This window comes from Grampus griseus, assembly GCF_964374135.1.
Source record: "Grampus griseus genome assembly, chromosome: 18".
In the NCBI taxonomy this organism is placed as follows: Eukaryota; Metazoa; Chordata; class Mammalia; order Artiodactyla; family Delphinidae; genus Grampus; species Grampus griseus.
The window spans coordinates 1,050,780-1,071,483 of NC_139012.1; the positions used below are offsets into that span (position 1 = coordinate 1,050,780).

General features: G+C 52.4%; 1 protein-coding gene across 1 annotated transcript; it reads right to left on the reverse strand.

The window, feature by feature from the left end:
• Positions 1-386: 386 nt before the first annotated feature.
• On the reverse strand, positions 387-19,319 carry F10 (coagulation factor X). The gene is made up of 8 exons (XM_082675462.1): positions 19,150-19,319; positions 17,177-17,337; positions 8,680-8,704; positions 7,605-7,718; positions 6,144-6,275; positions 4,037-4,278; positions 1,943-2,060; positions 387-1,144 (listed from the first exon to the last, which is right to left on the reverse strand). Exons 1-8 carry the CDS (start codon positions 19,217-19,219, stop codon positions 564-566), a joined length of 1,443 nt encoding a protein of 480 aa, XP_082531588.1. The 5' UTR covers positions 19,220-19,319; the 3' UTR covers positions 387-563.
• Positions 19,320-20,704: the final 1,385 nt, after the last annotated feature.

Sequence of the window (20,704 nt, forward strand, 5' to 3'; positions counted from 1 at the left end):
GGGCCCCCAGGGACGCAGCCGTGAAGCCACGTAGATAGTCGGTCTTTAGGTCAACATTAAAATGTCCCTGCTGACGAGACCTGCTGGGCCCTTCCTTCCCAGGGAGCCTGCCTCTCCTGGGAGGTGACTGGGGGCCAGGAGGGCACGCGTGGGGAAGCCCCACCCGACCCTGGGGAGGGGGGCTGGCCCTGGCGCCCCTGTGCTCCCAGAACCCTGCTGGTTTACTCAGCACTGTTGTGAGCAGCCAGGGGGGCAGCTGGCGGCCTCCAGGACAGAGAAACGCGCTGTGAACAGAAAAGGCCCCTCAGTTTTAAGACTTGGTCTGGGAGCCCTGGCCCATCCTATGTGGGTAGCACTTCCCGAATCCTGAAACCTCCCAGCTGGTGACGGGAAGGCAGGGTCCCAGGTTCCAAATGGACCTTCATTTCCCACTTCGGTGGAGCAAAAACAGAAGCAGGATAAGGAATCAACCCAGCTCTAATCACGGCAGGGAGGGAGGCCGGCTCAGAGCCCCGGTGCTGAGAGGAGGGAGAGGCAGGGGCTGCGAGGAGCAGTGGGGGGCTTCACTGGGGGCGCGGCTCCCCCCTGTCCCCTGTCCCCAGCCCGGCTTTCATGGACTTGTCAATCCACTTGAGGAAGTTGGTGACCTTGGTGTAGACGCCGTACTTCCCCTTCCGCGCGCACCCTTCGCCCCAGCTGACGATGCCAGTGATGAAGTAGGTGTCCCTGAAGCGGGTGACGTGGGGGCCGCCGCTGTCGCCCTGGCAGGCGTCCTCGGGCTGCGCATCGTAGCCGGCGCAGAACATGTTGGAGGTGATGGTGAAGCTGCTGGACAGCTTGCAGGTGGTCCTGTCCACGTAGGGCACCTCCAGCATCTTGAGCGTGGACGACAGGCGGCCCCGCTCGTGCGTGCGCCCGAAGCCGCTGACGACGCCCGTCTTCTGGGTCAGCAGCGTGGCCTCGGCCCAGTCCTTCTCCGGCAGGCAGGCGGGCGCCACGTTCTTGCGGAACTTGATGGGCGTCTTGAGCCGCAGCACCGCGATGTCGAAGTCGTAAGTCTCCTTGACGAACCGGCTGTGCTTCACGGTCACCTCCACCTCGTGTGCCATCTCGTTGCCCTCCTCCTTCTCCGTGTCCCGGTCGCCTGCGGACGGGGACGTGGCCGTCAGCTGGGGGCCGCCAGGCCCTGCACGTCACTGACGCTTTAAAGCAGTCCCGCTTTTTTTCTGCTTAGAGATTGGCACGTGGTCACTAGGAAATGTGAAATACAGGCGACTAGAGCGAGGCCAGTGTGATAGCCTACGGCTTCCCCACTGGGGGCAGCGGCCACCCTCCCCTGGTCTGCCCGCGGGTGGGGCTGGGCACCGGGTCCGGCCTGCTGGACCTGACCCCAGCCACGGGGCCAAGTGGGCACTGAGCAGAACCCACATGTGCCATGAGTGCCAAATCTCAGAATGAAAAACTAACTCAAAATACCTCAAGAGGACTTTACAAGCCAATTACAGGTCAAACTGACACTACTTTGGCTATACTGGGTAATGAGGGGGTGTTACCGAAATGAGTATCACCTGTGGACTTTAAAACTAGACGACATAAGGTAACTAGGAAGCTAGACATTACAGCCGTGGCTCGGGCACGTGGCTCGCCCTGGACTGTCGTGGAGCAGCTCTAGGGTGTGGTGAGAAGGGGGACGTTAGGAAATAGTCCCCCAGATGCAAATGTGGGGCAGTGGTGGCGGCTGCTCAGACGGCTGGGGGCTCTGGGGGACTTCCCAGAGGAGAGGGCACGGCGGACCCTGTGTGCAGGGGGCAGGGGCGCCCCTCGTCCCCCGGCCTCCCTCTCCCCCTCAGGACCTCAGTATTTGAACTAGCTTTTCCGGCCAGCCTGTCAGTCCTAGTGCCTCTGAAACCCGGGGGCCCCGCACGGTGTGAGCGGCACTCACCTACCCTCACTGTGAACCGCTTGGCCTGCAGAAGACAGTGGGCCGCGGTGAGGACGCAGAACTCGCTCAGGATGGTGCCCCCGCAGAAGCCCTCGTTCTCCTCATTGACGAGCAGAGCCTGCGACGGGAGGGCCAGAGGTGCCAGGTGGAGCCTGACTTTGAGACCGTTAGCCCAAGCCTCCTCCCCAACTCCCCACCACAGTGGGCCTGCCCCCCGGGAGGACTCGTGGGGTCTTCGAGCTGGAACGAGGACCAGGCCAGCGCAGCCCCACGCCCACCCCCAGGGGCCGTGCTGCCCAGCGCCGCCCGTTCTTGGAGCGGGCCCACCGTGGACCCCACGGCCCTGCCGAGGGCCCAGCGCTACGGCTGAGGGGCTTCTCCCCACCCAGATCCAGCCCCTACCCGTCTGTATTTCCCGGCTCCGGAAGGCCCCTCAGCAGCTCTATGTGCAGAAGAACTGCTGTCTGTTGTCTCTGGTGTGAATTAGGCCCCAGACCAGGCAGACACCAGGCTCTGGACGAGACACTTGCTACGCTGGGCCTGGGGACGCTTCCACCGTCCGGACCCCCTCCCGCGGCTGCGGGTGCTACCATTCAAGGCCGGTTCCTGGGATCCACATGGCTGCTCCTGACAGGACATGGGGCGGGGAACACTCCACCGGGATGGGGTGCTGACTGGGCGAGTGAGAGCACAGACCCTTCCCCTATTTTCCTTCTCCCCAAAGGGCTGGGCCGGCAGATGCCGAGAGAGCGTTTTCTGCTTTCCCTTCTCTGGGGACTCGCTAAGCAACAGCCATGGGTTGAGAGGGGGCAGGTTAATGAAACTCTCAACAATGTCAAGTTCTAAAAGAACTTTGGAGGACGTTCATGGCTGGCATGAAGTCGTGATGTTTTGTTTTTGTTTTTGCATAATCTATCAACTCATAACCCCACTTGTGGGACAAGTGAGGAGGATCAGTCTTCCTAAGACTTGGGACACTGACCGTCCTTCCTGGAGACGGACATGAGGCAACTGGCCAAGTCTGGGGACCCTCCCGTGAGGCTCTTCCTGTCCGCTCCCCGGAGAGCCCCGTGCGAGCCCCTCTCAGAGCCCCGTGTCCGCCCCCGCCCTGTGGGGAGCCGCCCTCCTTTCCCAGTGGGAGTTCACACGCTCCACGGGTACCACGTTCCTGGCCCTCTCACGCAGCAACTGGAATTGTGGGGATTTGGGAGGGGCTCACCTCCCTTCCTAGGTCGTGATGCCACACGTGAGAGAAGAGGCCCTGGCGCTTTCAGACCCACACGCACAACACCCAGGCAGCCCTGACCCGCGACACACTCTCCGTGGATGGTGACTAGGTTTTGGCGTGTCCTTGCTCAGGCTCGTGATAATTCAGATAAACGCACACCTGCCTTGTAGCCGGTGGGGGCCAGCTGACGTCATTCCTAAGGGTTGTCGGCAGCTCTGGGAATATTACTTGCAGGAGAAGGCATTTTGGCTTTGGACGCTTAAAGGCCAAGTGAGGGTTCTGGGTAGGCCCCCAGTTAAATCTGACTCAAGTAAATAGCAAATAGTTTTCAGTGTGTGTCCCGTGTGATATTTGGGACATGCTCACATTAAAACTTATTTATTGTTTATCTGAAATTCAAATTTAAGTGGAAACCTGTGTTTTTATTTGCTAAGTCTGGCAACTTTAGTCCAAATCAACAACCAAACAGTGAGTTTTTACCTTTGAAAACAGATGGATATACTTTTTGCTAAGGTACCGTCTGCCTCATTAGGACTTGGGTGTTTGGGTAAAAAAAATCTACCAAATTAGAAATGAAACAGGGAGAGCAACTCTTTCCGCCTCCCGTCGAACCAAAGAGCAAGCAGAGGCCTCAGGGGAGCCGTCCTCCGCCTGTGCCCCCCACCCCCCCGCTGCCGCCCGAGCTGGAGCCCCTTCTCTGCCTGGGCGGGAGGGGGGGGCCGGGCAGAGAGGGCAGAGGCCCGGCCTCTTCGACCTCGGCTCCTTCCGCCGCCGCCCACTCAAGTCTGCTGCGGGCCCGCGTGGGCCGGGCGCCCGGCGGGGCAGCCCCCACCCAGCTCACCGGCCGCTGAGCTGCGCGCGGTTACCTGCCAGGGGCACTCCCCGTCTTCGCAGTCCCTCCCGCCCACTATCCGGACCAGGTGGCTCTCGTCCTCCTTGGGGCTGGGCTCTGTCCCGTTGAGGCCCAGCAGGTGGAGGGAGCTCTCGGTGGGGCCCAGGTCTCCGCGGTCGTACTGCTCCGGCACGCCTGCTTCGGGGGCCTCCCCGCTGCCGTGGGTGGCCGACCGCCTGCCGCGTCCCGGGGTGAGCTTCCCGCAGGGGAAGGGCTCTGGAAGAAGAGCAGTCGGGCCTCAGCCTCGCGGAGGCCTCCCTGCAGGGCCCACGCAGGCCACTCCGAGGAGGAGCCCGAGAAGCAGGCCCTGGGGGAGTGGGGCGCCCTGTGTCCTGCTAGGGCTGGGCTGCGGGTGGGAGCCCTGACCTCTGGCCGGCCAGCGTGCAGACGCGTGTAAGGGGCTCTGTGTCTACTGGGACGCCTGTGGAAGTCGGGTGGCTGTGGCTGGACGGAGGACCGTGGGGCTGCGGGGGACACGACTGGTACATGGAGACCAGGATGGCAGACGGGGGGCTGGGGCGCTCAAGCCCCAAAGTTCTCTTAGCCCCGCTGTGTGTTGGAAACATTTCCTAATGAAACGCTGAAGAGAAAGAAGTGTTCTGGGCAGGACGAGTGGCAGGCGGAGCTTTGTCAGGGACAGCTGAAGGATGACAGCGACCCTTACAAGCGCCAAGCAAGGGAGGGGCCAGGAAAGACCGAAAAGCGCCCTTTCGTATCCTTACCAACTAGGCAACCGAGGCAGAGCGGGGGCGAAGCAGAACAGAGGCAGGGGAGCTGGGGCCCGCACATCTGAGGCCGTCCGCCGTGTGTGTTCCTGGTGGAACTTGCCCCGCAGGGCCCGCGGGTGCACTGGGAGTGTGCTCGCTCGCTCGCGGAGGAGAGCTCTTCCCACGCCAGCCGCCTCTGCCTTAACATTTGTGATCACTGCCCCCTTGAAGTTCTGCATCAGCTCGTCCATGACTTAGAACAGAACTTTCTGCACCAGGAAGTAGTTTACCTGATTTTATTTTCAAACATCAAACTTTATTTTAAATTGATCTGTAATTATTCCTGGAATTAAAAAAATTTTGCAAGCATGACAAGCAACAACTTCAATTAAAATATTTTTGGGGGGGCTTCCCTGGTGGCACAGTGGTTGAGAGTCCGCCTGCCAATGCAGGGGACACGGGTTTGTACCCCGGTCCGGGAAGATCCCACATGCCACGGAGCAGCTGGGCCCGTGAGCCATGGCCGCTGAGCCTGCGCGTCCGGAGCCTGTGCTCCGCAACGGGAGAGGCCACAGCAGTGAGAGGCCCGCGTACCGCAAAAAAAAAAAAAAAAAAAAACTCATTACCAATAGAAATGTAAATCTCACTGTCCTCTACCTGTTGAGAGATTTAATTTTACACAATTGCCACTGCCCTGGAATATGCCCACCTCTACAGTGGGCCCGGGACTCTGCATTCCTCACCACCCCAGGTAATGCCAAGGCTGCGGGCCAGCTGGGGCCTGCTGGAGGAGGAGCTGGGGTCACCCCAAGAAGGAGCCTGAGTTGAGAGGGGCACGGCCGGCCCCCGCCCCACAGCAGAGGAGTCCCGGTCAGGCAGGACTCCCCATGGGGTGTGAGACGGGGCCTCTCCCACCACCAGGACCCCCAGAACCCAGGCCCTCACTCAGCCCTCCGTGAGCTGCTGGGCCAGATGCATGGCATCTGGCTTTTATCACGGAAAAAATCTTCTGTTAACATCGGGACCCACACAACCCAAAACGGTGCTGGAGGGCCCTGGGTTCCCCTTCTGGCCCCTGCCCCCCCTCCCCGGCTCCTCGGCCGGCCCACGGCTCCGGCCCTTGAAACTCCAGCCTCCCAAGCCCCCGCCCTTCCGAGAGGGACGGGGACGCCATCGTGGCAGCTGCAAAGTGGCCACTTGGGATTCGCTGCAAGCCGGGCACTGGGCAAAGAGACCTCCACGCGTTACCCTCACGCTCCACGTGCCCCCAAGAGAGCTGACAGCACTGGCCCGTTTCTCAGGCGGTTCACAGAAACAGTGGGTCTGTCTCCAAACCACGAGCCCCACCGGGAGCCCAGCCTGCGCCCCTCCTACCTGTGGAGACGCAGGACTTGCCGTCGTCGCCCAGGTCGTACCCGCTGGCGCACGAGCACAGCACCGCGCTCCGCTCCTCCCTGCAGAACTGGTCGCAGCCCCCGTTGTCCAGGCTGCAGAGCTCACGCGTGGCTGCGGAAGAGCCGGGAAGCTGAGGGTGCGGCCCGCCAGGGACGTGCCGTCACTCGCCGGTGCCACGGTGCCCACCAGCCGGCGCCCCGGGCAGGCCCCTCCCCCGCCCACGTGGGGCCCCGGGGGCCAGGGAGCCCACACAAGCCCAGGGAAGGCCTGGAGGCTGGAGGGTCTCAAGTTCAGCCCTAAGAAGGGCGTGGCGGCGCTGGCCAGCGAGGTGGGAGCTCAGGCCGAGCCGAGAGTAGACCACGGCGTCCACTCTGAGGCCTCAGTCCCCCGTGGCATAAAGCACCTGGGGTCCATCCCCAGACGGGGGTCTGGCTCCCGTGCGGCGGGAAGGAGGGGTGGTAGCCACGTCCCGGACACAGGCCGGCTCCCAGTTGGCCGTCGGTCTCCAGCTGTGTGATTTGGGCACGTTATTTAAACCCCACGGCCTGTCGCGTCCCTTGTAAAGGGGTGGAGACCACCCAGCCCCCAGGAGAGCTGTCCAGGTCCCGCGAGGCGCCGGGCACAGGGGCCCTCACCGCCGGACCGTGCCAACGTGCACCGGACATCAGACCCCAGACTCATCAGTCATGCCGCCTGGCAGCTGACTCTACATTTCGCCACTGGGTTTTGATGAAAGACTAGTTACGGGGCAAACATTGAAGAAATTTTAGAAAACATTCCTGACAGCCCCAGCGTCAGCAGAACGGTATTTGGGGAAGCTGCTCTGGACGGTGGATGGAAGGGTGCACGACTGATACTCCCACTGGGGAAAACTCAGAAGTATCCAATCGAAAAGCATGCTCTGAAGATTAAAGATTAAGAAATTTAAAAAGCTTGAATTTTTCTCCTCAGGGAGAAACTGGCCTAATTCTAACCTAATTTTTATTAAAAGTTAATCACTGTATTAGGAAAACTCAGTGATTTTTCCATGCAGAATTAATTGTACCAAATGTTTATATAATAATGTTTTATATTTGGACAATCCCGATCATTCAGCACTGACATTTGCACGAATTTCCAGGATCCTGACAAGCAGGAGAAACATCCTCCTCCGAGGAAAGAAACGTCGGTTCTCGTTTCCAGGTGAAGGGGCCCCACCCTTCGGGAACGTTCGTTCCACAGCCGCTCCTCAGAGGGGCAGAGGAGTGCCCAGTATCCCGTCCTCCACACTGGGGACTCTGACTCGTGTTCCACTGCCTGCAGCGGCACAGCCTCACGGAGCACAGGCTGAAGCCCACGTGACCGGAGACGGTTTCCCTGGGCCTCTAGCTTCTTCCCGCATTCCCACCTGGCCTCGGCAGGGGGCTCTGACCTGAAGGTCCACCAAGAAGAGGAACTCACGTAATTCACAGTTTTGGCCTTCAAATCCTTCCAAACAGGTGCACGTGTATTCCCCGAGGCCATCTTTACATATGCCCTGATTCAGGCAAGGACGGCTTTCACACTGGTCACCATCTGCGCAGAGAACGTTTGGAAACCACAGCTTGCAGGCAATTCCCCTCATCGTGGAAACGATTTTGCTGGTTGATTCTGGCGCCCAGTTCTCAGCTAACTTGAATGAACCTGGGATTCTTCCTGTTTTCCTGTAAACAAGCTGTCCTGTCTGGACTTCGTTACCACTGCCCCCCCCCCGCCACCCCCCGCCCCAGCTTTGTGGCTACGTGCACGTGATGCCTCTATCTAGCTGGATTGCTGACTGAGTTTTCCAATTTTTGCTGAGACCTCTGACCGTGTTTTTACAATCACTGACAACTTTTTTCCATCACGGAGCGGAGCCCTGTGCTGGTGACCACATGGGGTCAGCTGGAAGGAGGGAGGATAAGTGATTGCTGGACACTTGTTTCTGGGCTGGGCATCGACAAGGCGGCTCCTATTTCCAATGGTCTGGGTGTGAAAGGAGAAGGAAAAGTTCCTGTGCAGCACGGGGCTCCACATTGCTTGGGCATTTGTACAATACGATTTAGAGACAGGTCCAGTTGTCACTTTGAGAAACCTGAATACTATTACCAGAATGAAAACATTAGTTATGATAAATACCATTTTAGACGCTATAAGCATTAAATCAACGTGGTTACCTTATGAGAGGACCCAGTGTTTCAGACTCTTACGTTCTGTTTCTACCTAGTATACTTGGGTTTAAAAAAATTATCATGGAATTTGGTATCCTCAAATGGGAATGAACCGATTTAAATGTATATAAGTAACAAAACTAGAATTAGTATAAAGCTACTATAAAAAACTATTTTACGATCACTATTATGGAAACACTCAGAGGGGAAAAGTCTTAGATAAGTAAAACTTAAACAGGAGCAGAAAGGAAATTCAGGAAAATCTTCAAAGTTTGAATACAATCTCTCCCGATTTAAATACCCTGATGAACCCCTCTCACTCAAGACTGAAACAGAAAACATCTCACCTTTGTATATATTCCAGAATTCATTCTAAAAGGGAAAAAAAATTTTAAATGCATTATGGAAAAGAGACATTTTACACCAATAACAGCGACAATCTAGTAACTCAAGCGAATAGGCTATTTCCCAGACAGAGGTCATTTTCTGGAACAAAATGCCCTAGAACTATTCAACCTGAAGGGGAAATGTTTTCAGATCCCCTGCATTTGTAAAGCTGTGGCTTCATTCATCTTTTTTTTTAATACAATACATGTTTGTGTAATAAATGATCATACCGCAATACGGCCTAGCGTCCATTTTCTTGCCTGCCAACACAGTTGAACATGGCATCTGGGAAACATTTTGTAATATTAAATGTACTTTTCTAACTTTCATCCTAGCAAAATCACTAACGATATGATCACAATCAAGATTTTCACATTATTTGCTTCAACTGTTAAGTAATTCGAAATTGGTACTTTTCTTGAACCACAGAAGTTTCTATATAGGTTTTATTTGTTTGTTTTTCACTAATCTCAGTTTGGAGAAACTGTGCTGAGACAACAGCAACTGAAGTAAAATCTCTAAAGTGATTGCTTAGATTCAGAAGCAAACTGTACCCTTTATGCATCACATGCAAACACTGTAACAAATTCATAATGACAAATACTTGTAATTCTAAGACAGAATGTTTAAATTTCATCATATACAACATTATCATATAATTTTTTACTATCTCTTAAATCAATACCTATATCCAAGCTTTTATATGAAGAATCAGTGTTATACTTCACACATGTTACATCTAGACCTACATGTATATCAATTTAAGATTAACATGAATCATTTAATATTACAAAATGTTTCCCAGATGCCATGCTCGATCATCTTAATTGCACAACTTTGTTAAATACTGAAAATTTATTTTCAAATTAATTACCAAGAAACGGATTGTACCAAAAATGGTTTGCTCTATTTGCTACCCCCAAGCCAATCAATAAGTGGTTTTACATTAAGATACCTGGGTCAAGATTCAAAACACGATCAGATGCTTGGAGAATAATCATTATGATACTTGAAAAAAAAGATAATTGGTAATTAGCTTAAAATAGGGCATCAAGAGCCTATGTAACACTGAAAAGAAATGTTCGTAGTCTTAAAACAATTTTTTTCTATCTATAGTAGGTTAATTAGTGTCTCCCCTACTCCCCGGCCCCAACTTAGGTGCAACCTCAGAATCTGACCTTAATGGAAAGAGGGTCTTTGCAGATGTAATTAAGTTATGGATCGAGAACAGCTCGTACTGGATTAGAGTGGACCCCCAATCAATGAGAGTGTCCTTATAAGAGACATAAAATATCACACAGGCCACACAGAGAGAAGGCTGTGTGAAGGTGCAGGCAGAGAGTGGAGTGATGTATCTACCGGCCAAGGAACAGCAAGGGCTGCTGGTCGCCCCCAGAAGCTGGGCGAGAGGATGGAACAGATCCTCCCTCAGACCTTCCAGAAGGAACCAAGCCTGGTGACACTTTGGTTTCGACTTGTGGTCTCCAGAACTGTGAGAGAGTAAATTTCTGTTGTTTTAAGACACCCAATTTGGGGTGCTTTGTTACAGAAGGCCTAAGAAATGACTACACTTTTAAATTTTTTATTTAAAAATTTATCGCACAGTAAAACTTTTTTTGGTGTACAATTCTATAAAAGCCAACACATGTATAGATTTGTATAATCACCGCCACAACCGAGACGCAGAACAGCTCCATCTCCCCCAACCTTGCCAGCCACTGGCCACCCCCGCTCCGAATGCCCAGCACGAGTCTGCTCTGCATCACTACAGTCATGACTTCTTGAGAATGTCCTGTAAATGGACTCATACGTGATATAACCTTGTGAAACTAGCTTCCTTCACTCAGCATAGTGCCTCTGAAACTGAAATTCATTCGAGTTACTGTGCATGTCGATGTTTGTGCTCTTTTACTGATGAGCAGTGTTCCACTGTGTGGCGTACCACGCTGTTTATCCATTCACCCAACAAAGGACATCTGTACTATTTCTAGTTTTCGGCAATTATGAATAGAGTTGCTATAAACATTTATGTACAGGTTTTGTTGAAAAAGTCTTCAATTCTCTACAGTAAATACCCAAGAATGGGATTGCTGAGTCACATGGTAACTTTATAAGAAACTGTCAAACTGGTTTTCAGACTGGCTGTACCGTTTTGCGTGCCCACAGCAGTGTATGAGCTGTGGTCGCTCCACATCTTCACCAGCACTTGGTTTTTATTCTAGGTGTGTAGTGGCATCTCATTGTGTTTTGTTTTGTTCTTTTTTGGGGGGGGGGGCGCACCTTGCTGCACGTGGGACCTCAGTTCCCTGGCCAGGGATCGAACTCATGCCCCCTGCAGTGGAAGCATGGAGTCTTAACCACTGGACCACCAGGGAAGTCCCTCATCGTGGTTTTAATCTGCATTTCTGTAATGGCTAATAATGTTGAATATCTTCTCGCATGCTTATTTGCCATTCATGTATCCTCTTTGGTGAAGTGTCTGTTCAAATCTTTTGCTCACTGTATTTAATTGGGTTGTTTATTTTCTTCTGTTGACTTGTGAGAGTTCTTTATATTCTGACCACAAAACTTTTGGCAGATATGTGATTTGCAAATATTTTCTGAGTCAATAGCTTGTATTTTCATTCTCTTAATGTTTTTCACAGAGCAAAAGTTTTAAATTTAGAATAAGTCTAATTTATCTATATACTTTTTATGGATTATGCTTTTGGTGTCATGTCTAAGAATTTTTGCCTAACTTAACTTTGTGTCATGAAAATTTTCTCCTAAAAGTTTCCTGTTTTATCTTTAGAGCTATATGGTCCATTTTGAGATATTTGTATAGTTGTGAAGTTTAGGTCAAAGCTGACCTTTTTCTGCATATAGATGTAGAATTATTCCAATACCATTTATTGAAAAAGAGAATTCTTTTTCTATTGAAATGCTTATGCACCTTTGTCAAAATCAATTGGCCAAGGACTTCCCCAGTGGTCCAGTGGGTAAGACTCTGTGCTCCCAATGCAGGGGGCTCAGGTTTGATCCCTGGTAGGGGAACTACATCCCGCATGCATGCCACAACTAAAGATCCCGCATGCATACCGCAACTAAAGATCCCGCATGTGGCAATGAAGATCCCGCGTGCTGCAATAAGACCCGGCACAGCCTAAATAAATAAATATTTAAAAAAAATCAACTGGCCATATTTGCATGGGTCTATTTATGGACTTTCTATTCTGTTCTTTTGATCTATGTGTTTCTCCCTTTACCAACAGCACACATCAGTATCGCTACGATTTTATTTATTTATTTATTTATGGCTGCGTTGGGTCTTCATTGCTGTGCGTGGGCTTTCTCTAGTTGTGGCGAGCAGGGGCTACTCTTCGTTGAGGTGCATGGGCTTCTCACTGCAGTGGCTTCTCTTGTTGCGGAGCATGGACTCTAGGCACGCAGGCTAGTTGCAGCACTTGGGCTCAGTAGTTGTGGTGCACGGGCTTAGTTGCTCCACGGCATGTGGGATCATCTGGGACCAGGGATTGAACCTGTGTCCCCTGCACTGGCAGGCGGACTCTTAACCACTGCGCCACCAAGCAAGTCCCTTATCTCTGTGATTAATGTAGATTTACAGTAAGTCTTTAAATCAGGCAGTGTGATTCCTCCAATTTTATCTTCTTTCTCAAAATTGTTTTAGCTATTCTAATTCCTTTGTTTTTCCATATTACAAATATTGAATCAACTTGTCTTTATCTGATGGAAGTTTGGCACTGCATTAAATCTATATATCAAATAGGGAAGAGTCAATATTTTAATATGTTAAGTCTTCCAAACAATGAACGTTCTATGTCTATTTATGTAGGTCCTCTTCCTTTCGTTAGCATTTTGCAGATTTCAGCATACAGGTCGTGCACATGTTCTATTAGATTTACACATAGATATTTTTCTTTGGAGCAACAGTAAGTGGCATTAATTTTTTTGTTTGTTTCTAACTGCACATTACTACTACACAGAAATACAATTAATATTTGTGTGCTGACCTTGTATTCTGTGACCTTGCTAGACACATACATTTTAGGAGTATTTTTTCCAGATTCCATGGGATTTTCTATGTAGATAATCATGTTACTTGCAAATAGGGAGTTTTATTTCTTTATCTTGGCTTATTGTTAAACCTTCCTCATGGCTAGGGTTTCCAGTACAATGCTGAATTGGGTGTATTAGAAATGGACATCCTTGCCTTTTTCCCAGTATTAGAGGGCAAGCATTCAGTTTTCACCATGATATCAGCTGTAGGTTCCTTGTTAATAATCTTTATCATGTTGAAGAAGTTCCCTTTAAATTGTAGTTTGCTGAAAGGTTTTTTTTAAATAATTGTTTTATTTACTTATTTAAAAATATTTATTTTTGGCTGCTCTGGGTCTTCGTTGCGGCATGCGGGAGCTTTTAGTTGCAGCATGCGTGCAGGATCTCATAACCCTACCAGGGATCAAACCCCTGCCCCCTGCATTGGGAGCACAGTCTTACTCACTGGACCACCAGGGAAATCACTGAAAGGTTTTTTTTATCATGAATGGATGTTGAATCTTTTCAGGTGCTTTTTCTCTATCAGTTGATATGATTATGTGGATTTTTCTTCTTTAAACTGGTGGATTACACTATTGATTTTCAAATACTGAGCCAGCCTTGTGTACCCCAGATAAACCCACTTGGTCACTGTGTATTCTTCTTTTTTTTTTTTTTTTAACATATATTGCTTTATTCAATTTGCTAATAATTTGTTGAGAATATTTATAAGAGGTTCATGAGAAATGTTGTTATATAGCTTTCTTTCTTTCTACCTTCCTCCCTCCCTCCTTTGCTCTTTTTCTCTTTCTTCTGTTTTTGTGGGTTTTGGCATCAGGGTAATGCCGATAGAAAACAAACTTACAAGTGTTCCCTTTTCGTTTCTAGAAGAGATTACACAGAATTGGTGTTATTTCTTCTATAAATGTTTGATAAACCTCACCAGTGACACAGTCTGGACCTGGACATTTCCTTTACAGAAGGTTTTTAACTAAGAAGTTGAATTTGCAGATATCTCTGTCGTACTACGTGTTTTGATAGTTCATGGTTTTGAGGAATTGGTCCATTTCATCCAAATTGTAAAATTCCATCCAAATTTGTGCATGGAGTTGTTCATAGTATTCTCTTATTATCCTTTTAACATATGCAGAGTCTGTAGTAATATCTCTTCTTTCATTCCTGATACAATTCATGTGCTCTTTTTTGTCAATCTTGTTAAATCTTATCAGTTTTACTGATTTTCTCTATTATTTCAAATTATTTCTTCACTTTTATTGATTTCTCCTCTTTTGGGTTTATTTTGCCTTTTTGTGTGTGTGTGTCTTAAGGTGGAAGCTTAGATTATCAATTTGAAAACTTCTTTTCCTATAAAAACATTTCATGCTATAAATTTCCCGATAAGCACTGTTTAGCTGCATCCCACAGATTTTGTATGTTATGTATTCATTTTTGTTCAGCTGAGAGTATTTTCTTTTCTTTTTTCAAAAAATTTATTTATATATATTTTTATTTTTGGCTGTGTCGGGTCTTACTTGCGGCGTGCGGGATCCTTGTCACAGCACGCGGGATCTTTTGTTGTGGTGCACGGGCTTCTCTCTAGTTGTGTCATGTGGGTTTTCTCTCTCTAGTTGTGGCGCACGGGCTCCAGAGCATGTGGGCTCTGTAGTTTATAGCACGTGGGCTCTCTAGTTGAGGCGCATGGGCTCAGTAGTTGAGGCGCATGGGCTTAGCTGGCCCAGAGCATGGGGACCTTAGTTCCCCAACCAGGGATCGAACCCACGTCCCCTGCACTGGAAGGTGGATTCTTTACCACTGCACCACCAGGGAAGTCCTGAAAGTATTTTCTAGCTTCCCTTGAGACTTCTTCTTTGACACGTGAATTATTTAGAGAATTCCCTGGCAGTCTGGTGGTTAGGACTCTGAACTTTCACTGCTGAGTGCGTGGGTTCAAGCCCTGTTTGGGGAACTAAGATCCCACAAGCTGTGCAGCATGGCCAAAACAAACAAACAACTTAGCTCTTTAAAATTATAAGTATGGTAGTTCTAAGGAAGTAAGGCAGAGTGTTTGGGAAATGATGCTGAGGAAAAAGGCAGAACATGAACTTGGCACTACAATTATTTTTATAATCTAAAAAACTGTTAAGTGTATGTGAATTAAAGGAACAGCTAAAAATAAAAACAGTTCCTGAAATTATGAATAACTTTTTAAAAAAGAGAAATCGTTCACTTGGTAACAAGGAGTAAAAATGAATTCTTAATTCCTCTTCTCTCTTCTGGTGGTTGAAATGAACCATGGTAGTCAAATGGATAGCAACACAAGAATTCCCTTGCAGACCTTGACCTTTTGCAGGAATGCAGAGATGTCTGAGTCATACAACTTACCAATTATTATTTTCTAGACAGAAGTGCCAACTATTGTGCTTTTCAATGTATCAGTGGTTGCCACATTCTCCTTACCTTCAGGTTTCATGGCAGGAAACAGAAGTACCTCCTTGATGTTACCGTAGGCTGTGAGAAACACGGTGATGCAGCCAATGTCCATGCCACAGCCAGGTGGGGGCAGCCTGGATTCCAGGCGGTACAGAAGTTTTCATCTATGAACATCATCCTCGTTGGTGGCTCTGGCCTGTTGCTTAAAAGCCTCTGGCTGCTGTATGGGACTATTTAACCCAGTGTAAGCACTGCACACTTCCCTCCTCATGACAAGTAACTCAACCTGCTCAGTGAGACCCAGAGCAGTCTGTCTGGCCGTTATCTGTGGGCGATCACCGATGAGTGGGTCGCTGCTGCAAGCCACTTTCAGAGACTCTGACAAGCTCAGCAAGGAGTCTGCCTGTGGTCTGAGGCGGAGGACATTCAGCAGTTTTTGCGACACAGATGTGATCAATAATTTTTTCGGTCTCTTCTGTTCTGAAGAGGTTAGTTTCCGGCAGCTTCACTCCCAGGTTTTTCTTGAGCCCTTCTATTGTGCTCATTCTCCAGAAGGGTGGGGTGGAGTCCATCTCATGGGTTTGGCCTGCTGGGCTGACTGGATGGTGGGTGGTCTTGTAACTGCCCATAACATGTTCAGCATCCCTGATATGATATCCATGATTTCACGAGATCATAATCGGCCAGGTAAAACTCACGAGTGGTGAGTTCGAGTCAAACCGTCTGGAACTGGCATCCAACATCACAAATGCAGTCAATGCCACCAACTACCAGCATCTTACAGTTGGAGTTCTGCAGCAGTTCTTACACGTGGTTCATGTCCAAGTTGCCGTGCTAGGTGATGGAAAGCTTGGTCACAGCTCCCCGTGAAGCGGCATTCAGCATGGGAAGTTCATCTAGGAACCCCGACTCTTCCAAGAAACTTATTCTACACGTGATCATCTTGGCGTGTGGGATACACTTCTTCCTCACAAAGTCACTCTGGCTGGAGTCAGAATCTCCGATGATACCGCCTTTCCTCACCTTTCGGCCAAAGGGGGATGAGGTGCCCATGGAAGCAAGAAGACAGTAATGCGAGTCTGTGGAGCTGAGGGACCCTGGGCTCTGCTCCTCGGTTTTCCCAGGCTTCTCTGGACTCCACAAGGCAGTCTGCTATAGACTTGAGTAAATTCTTCTTCCGACTTAACACTTCGCCACTCAGCCATGACTTGCAACTGGACCTGTCCTCCAAGGGCACAGCTCTTCTGCCACCTTTAAGGTGAGCCAGGCCGGTGGCGTCCAGGCTACCGCGAGCAGGCGGGCGTCTACACGAGCCTGTGTGGCACGGGTCCCCCAGGGCCCAGACTCCGCTGGACGCTCCACTGCGGGCCTGTGGTGTGGATGGGCCCGCTGTCCGAGGTGTGGACAGGTCCGCCATCTGCGGCCAGGCTGTCTCTCGTGGGCTCCTGCTTGGCCTCCTTCTCCGCCACTTTCTCCTCAGCCTTCAGGCGTCTTCAGCTCTCGGTTGCTCAGTTTTGGCTCGCGGCCGTCCACCTCCACCTCGGCCCTGCACCGCAGCCAAGCCGCCCCACGGCCTGACGCAAAACGCCACACGACAGCACGACGCGAGGTGGCTAACGGACCTCAGAGACTTCCGGGGCAGCATCGGAGGCCCCACCTCTTCCGGGGGAGGGGCGGGTGCTTTCGCGCCGCCGCCGCCGCCGCCGCCGCCGCCGCCGCCGCCGCCGCCGCGCAGGCACGGAACGGGGCCTCGACGCCGCGTTCGTCCTGCGCCTGCGCACCGACCCACCCTGCGGTCTCAGGACCAGAACCCGTTGGGGAGTATGGCGGCGGCTGAGTGTCTGGGCGAAAAGCCGGGGCCTGGGGTCCTTGTGCACTGCCGAGGCCGACAGCGCGTTCTTAGATAAACATTTTGAGTTTTAAGGTGGACCTGACAGCGCTTCAGAAGCCCCCACAGCCCTGTAAGTGCGTCCTGGCCGCGCCGCCCCTTACCGTCTTCTCCGTGTCTTCGAAGACCTCGCGGGCCTCCTCATACGAGCAGGCCTCCTCTAGGCACTCCCTTTCCAGGTTTCCCTTCTTCACCTCCTCCCAAAACGAGTTGGCCCTGCGGACTCTCTGCAGGACGCTGTGGGCCTGGTCCCGGGGCAGGAACACTGTGGTGGGGAACGCGGCTGTCACGTGCTCGCCCACATGCGGTCCCGTCCCCGGGCCACCCCCGCCCCCGCGAGTGACGGGTCAGACGCCTGCCCTGGGCCTGCGCGCCCACCACTGACCTGCCCTGTCCTGCACGCGCACACCCGGCCCCGCGCTGAGACCCGAGCCCTCCTTCTGGAACTCGCCCTTCGGTCCCTCTTGCCTCCCCCGGCCCTCCACTCCGTTCTGTGGCTCAGCTGTTCCCCTCCGCGCCCCCTCCCCACCCTTCAAGGTCTCAGCTCTGCGTTAGGTGGGGAGGTGACACGGTTTTGCACGATCTACAATTAGAAGTATGATTTGTTTCAAGTCCCAGGACACACGTACACAAGAGTAAAACAAAAGTTTCAAGAAATAGTGCTTACTATTATTTTGTACAAAATAGTACTTGTGACAAAATTTTCTACTTCTGTCCTGTTCCATTAAAAAAAAAAGCCCACTAAATTGACCTGCCAGTTCAAGTGTGCTGGCTCAGAGATCTCCCCCATCAGGGATCTCTCCCCTCTCCCCTCAGTAGTCCCTTCCGAGCTGCCTGGGTCTCCCCGGTCTCACCCACTCCTCTTCCCCTTTTCACTGTGCTGTGGGAGGCCCTCAGGTCCTTTTCTTGGCGCTCTGCCCTGCTCTCTGCCTCTTTTCTGCTGGGGAATTGAGAGTCTCACCATAAGGAAGATGACTCTCCAAGTTGGTATTTCTAGTCCCAACTTCCATCGTGAGCTCTGTGTTTTCAGCTCTCTCACAGCGATGGATGTCTGCCCTCACATCAGAGCTCCAGACTCCCCATGTCCGAAACTAAAAAACAGGGCTGCGGAATCGAACTGTCTTGAGTGGCAAATGCATCTTGGTCACCTACTGCTGAATACTGGCAAGTGGGAACTAGATACCTCCTTCTTAGGGTTGTTTTAAAGGGTGTCTAGAGCTCCGAGTGTGCACTCGATCCTACCTCAAATTACCTTCCCTTCCAAATTCCCCATTTCTTTTAGTGACACCTGTGTTTTCCTGGCAAGGCCAGGCCCACGTTTGTTCTGTGTGGGCCCATCCTCCATTACTCCAAACATCTGCTCCTCCAGGGACCGCTTGCTTTGAAATACAAGCCACACACCCATTCCTCCCCTCCCTCCTTCCCCTACCTGGTCCCCCCCCCCCTCCTGTTTGGTTTGTTTCTCTTTCTCACTTTTCACCCTTTCCTCCTCCCACGCGCCTGGGCCCCTGAACTTCCACGTCACCCAGAGTGCAAACATGCAGACAGGCCCCCGGGGCTGCCTCCACTCTGCTCTGTCCTTTCTGGCTTCCTCTCTTGGACAGGTCTGGAGTCCCAGAAAGCCTAGAGCCCCCTGGCGGAACCAGCCTGTGGGTGGTGGCACTGGCTGTCATCCTCTTCCGTGCCATGGAAGCTCCTCTCTGCCTGTGACCCCCTAGCCTCTGTGCTCGCAGTTTGCTCTGGCAGAGGAAGGGGGCTTCTCTCTGTCTCTGCCACTGCCCCCCTCCCCCTCCCTCCATCTCCCTCCGTCTCTGTCTCTGTCTCTCTCCCTCCTTCTCTGCCCATGTTTCTGTCTTTGTGATCTGTGGTCTGCTGTCTGACTCTCCACCCACAGGGAGGCACACCTGGCCCTAAGATACGCCTGGCTGGAACTACCCTGCCAGGCTCTCGTGCCAGCCTCCCACAGGGGATGGGCACCCACTCTCCACACTGTGGAAGTTCAGGGGCATCGCCCTGACTCCTCACCCTCTTCCTCCCCAGGGCCACCCCTGCAGTCTGCAGGGTGAGGGGCACTTACCACTTGCCCCCGGCAGCAGGAGGCCAGCCAGGGAGGCGCCGAGAAGGAAGAGGCACAGCCCGCCCGCCATGGTGCGGCCGAGGACAGCGCTCGTCCCCGCCGTGACAGGCCTCTGGAGCAAGGTTCACTCCCCCTGGCCGGAGGGTGGCTGGGTGTCCTGCTGTTTATCTCAGCCTCCTGATTGGAGCCTGGGCCTGCCCGGTGGCAGGGGAGGCGGGGGGAGGGTAGGGGCAGGCGACCGCACTGAGGGCATGGTCCCCCTGGCCTGTGTAGCGTGGGGAGGTCCTGGCCCAACGGTCCTTGTCAGGAACCGTGTCCGGGGGGCCTGCTGTGGGCACAGGAGCTCTTTGTTCTGAGAGAGAAAAAACGTCATTGTATAGTTTCAGACGTTTATGTTAGCTCTGTTTTTGTTCTCACAACCACGATAAAAGCCAAGTTATCATTTGCCCATCTTTTCTCTAGGACAGGTTTAGAGAGAGGTGGAGCGTTAGTCCGTGGCCGTGTGTGGTGGACGCGCGGTTAGGACCCGGGGCGTTCTGCCCACGCTGGGTGGGGGGTGTGCGTACCACACGGGCCCCTGGGCCGATCTGCCAGCCAGGAACCTCCCCTCCCTGGAGTGGCAGGTGTGGGACATGGCCCGAGCTTCTCAGCTGACCGGGGCTCCGCAGCAGAGTCCAGGCTCTGGAGGAAGAGGCCTGGGAACTGCTGGTGGGGTGAGTGCTTGTGCTGGGAGATGAGGGGGTTGTGCTGTGTTCCACGCGCCGAGCACACTTGATGCTTCCCACATATGACACCCTGGTCGCTTGGCTTGTTCGCTGCTCTGTCCAGCACGGAGAGGCGTGTCTGGCACACAGTAGGTGGTCAGTAAACACCAGTGGACTGAACGAATCGATGATGTCCCAGAACGCTCCTGCTGGGCGCCCAGGCCAGGCTGGTCTTTCGCAGGGTCGTCAGTGTGATGTGCAGAGCCTGGTCCCTGGGCCTGGCTCGCCTGATCTCTGTGCTGCCTGTCTCTGCACTGCTGGGCGTGTGGGGCGAGACTGGATTCCCCGCGCCTGGCGAGGGGAGATGGTCCATGCGGGTGATGCACTGCGGCGTGGCCTGGCACTGCGCCCACCACAGCAGAGAGGCCGGGGAAAGCAGGGCAGAGCCAGCAGCCCACCCACGACCTGCTGAACCCCTGTGGGTCTGAGTGGGCTCCTGGCTTGGCCCCTTGAACCCCACATCCCCTTTTCTTCCCAGGAAGAGGAGTCCAGCCAGTTTTCATTTCCAGGAAGAAACAAGAGGCCCACTGGGCTCAGGGCCTCCGGAGACCTCGGGCATTTTGGTTGCAGAATTCCTCGAGTGTCTGCAGCCTGAGCTGTGAGCTGGGGGCACCTGGACATTTGCATATCGGCTTTCCTGGCCTTGGCCAGGTGGCCTGTCCTCCCAGTGCCTCATTTTACCTGCACCAGTTTCATCCTCATGACAAGCATGGCAGCGGGCCTCATCTTGTAGATGAAACGAGGGGCGGAGAGGGTTGGTGGTGCCTCTGAGGGGGCCAGAGCCACCCCAG

Coding starts and splice junctions, on each gene's coding strand:
- F10 (XM_082675462.1), bottom strand. CDS start 19,219: ATGGCGGGCGGGCTGTGCCTCTTCCTTCTCGGCGCCTCCCTGGCTGGC. Junction 8,705..17,176: donor TCGAAGACACGGAGAAGACG/GTAAGGGGCGGC, acceptor TTTCCCTTTTAG/AATGAATTCTGGAATATATA. Junction 4,279..6,143: donor CAAGTCCTGCGTCTCCACAG/GTAGGAGGGGCG, acceptor CTCTTCTTCCAG/AGCCCTTCCCCTGCGGGAAG.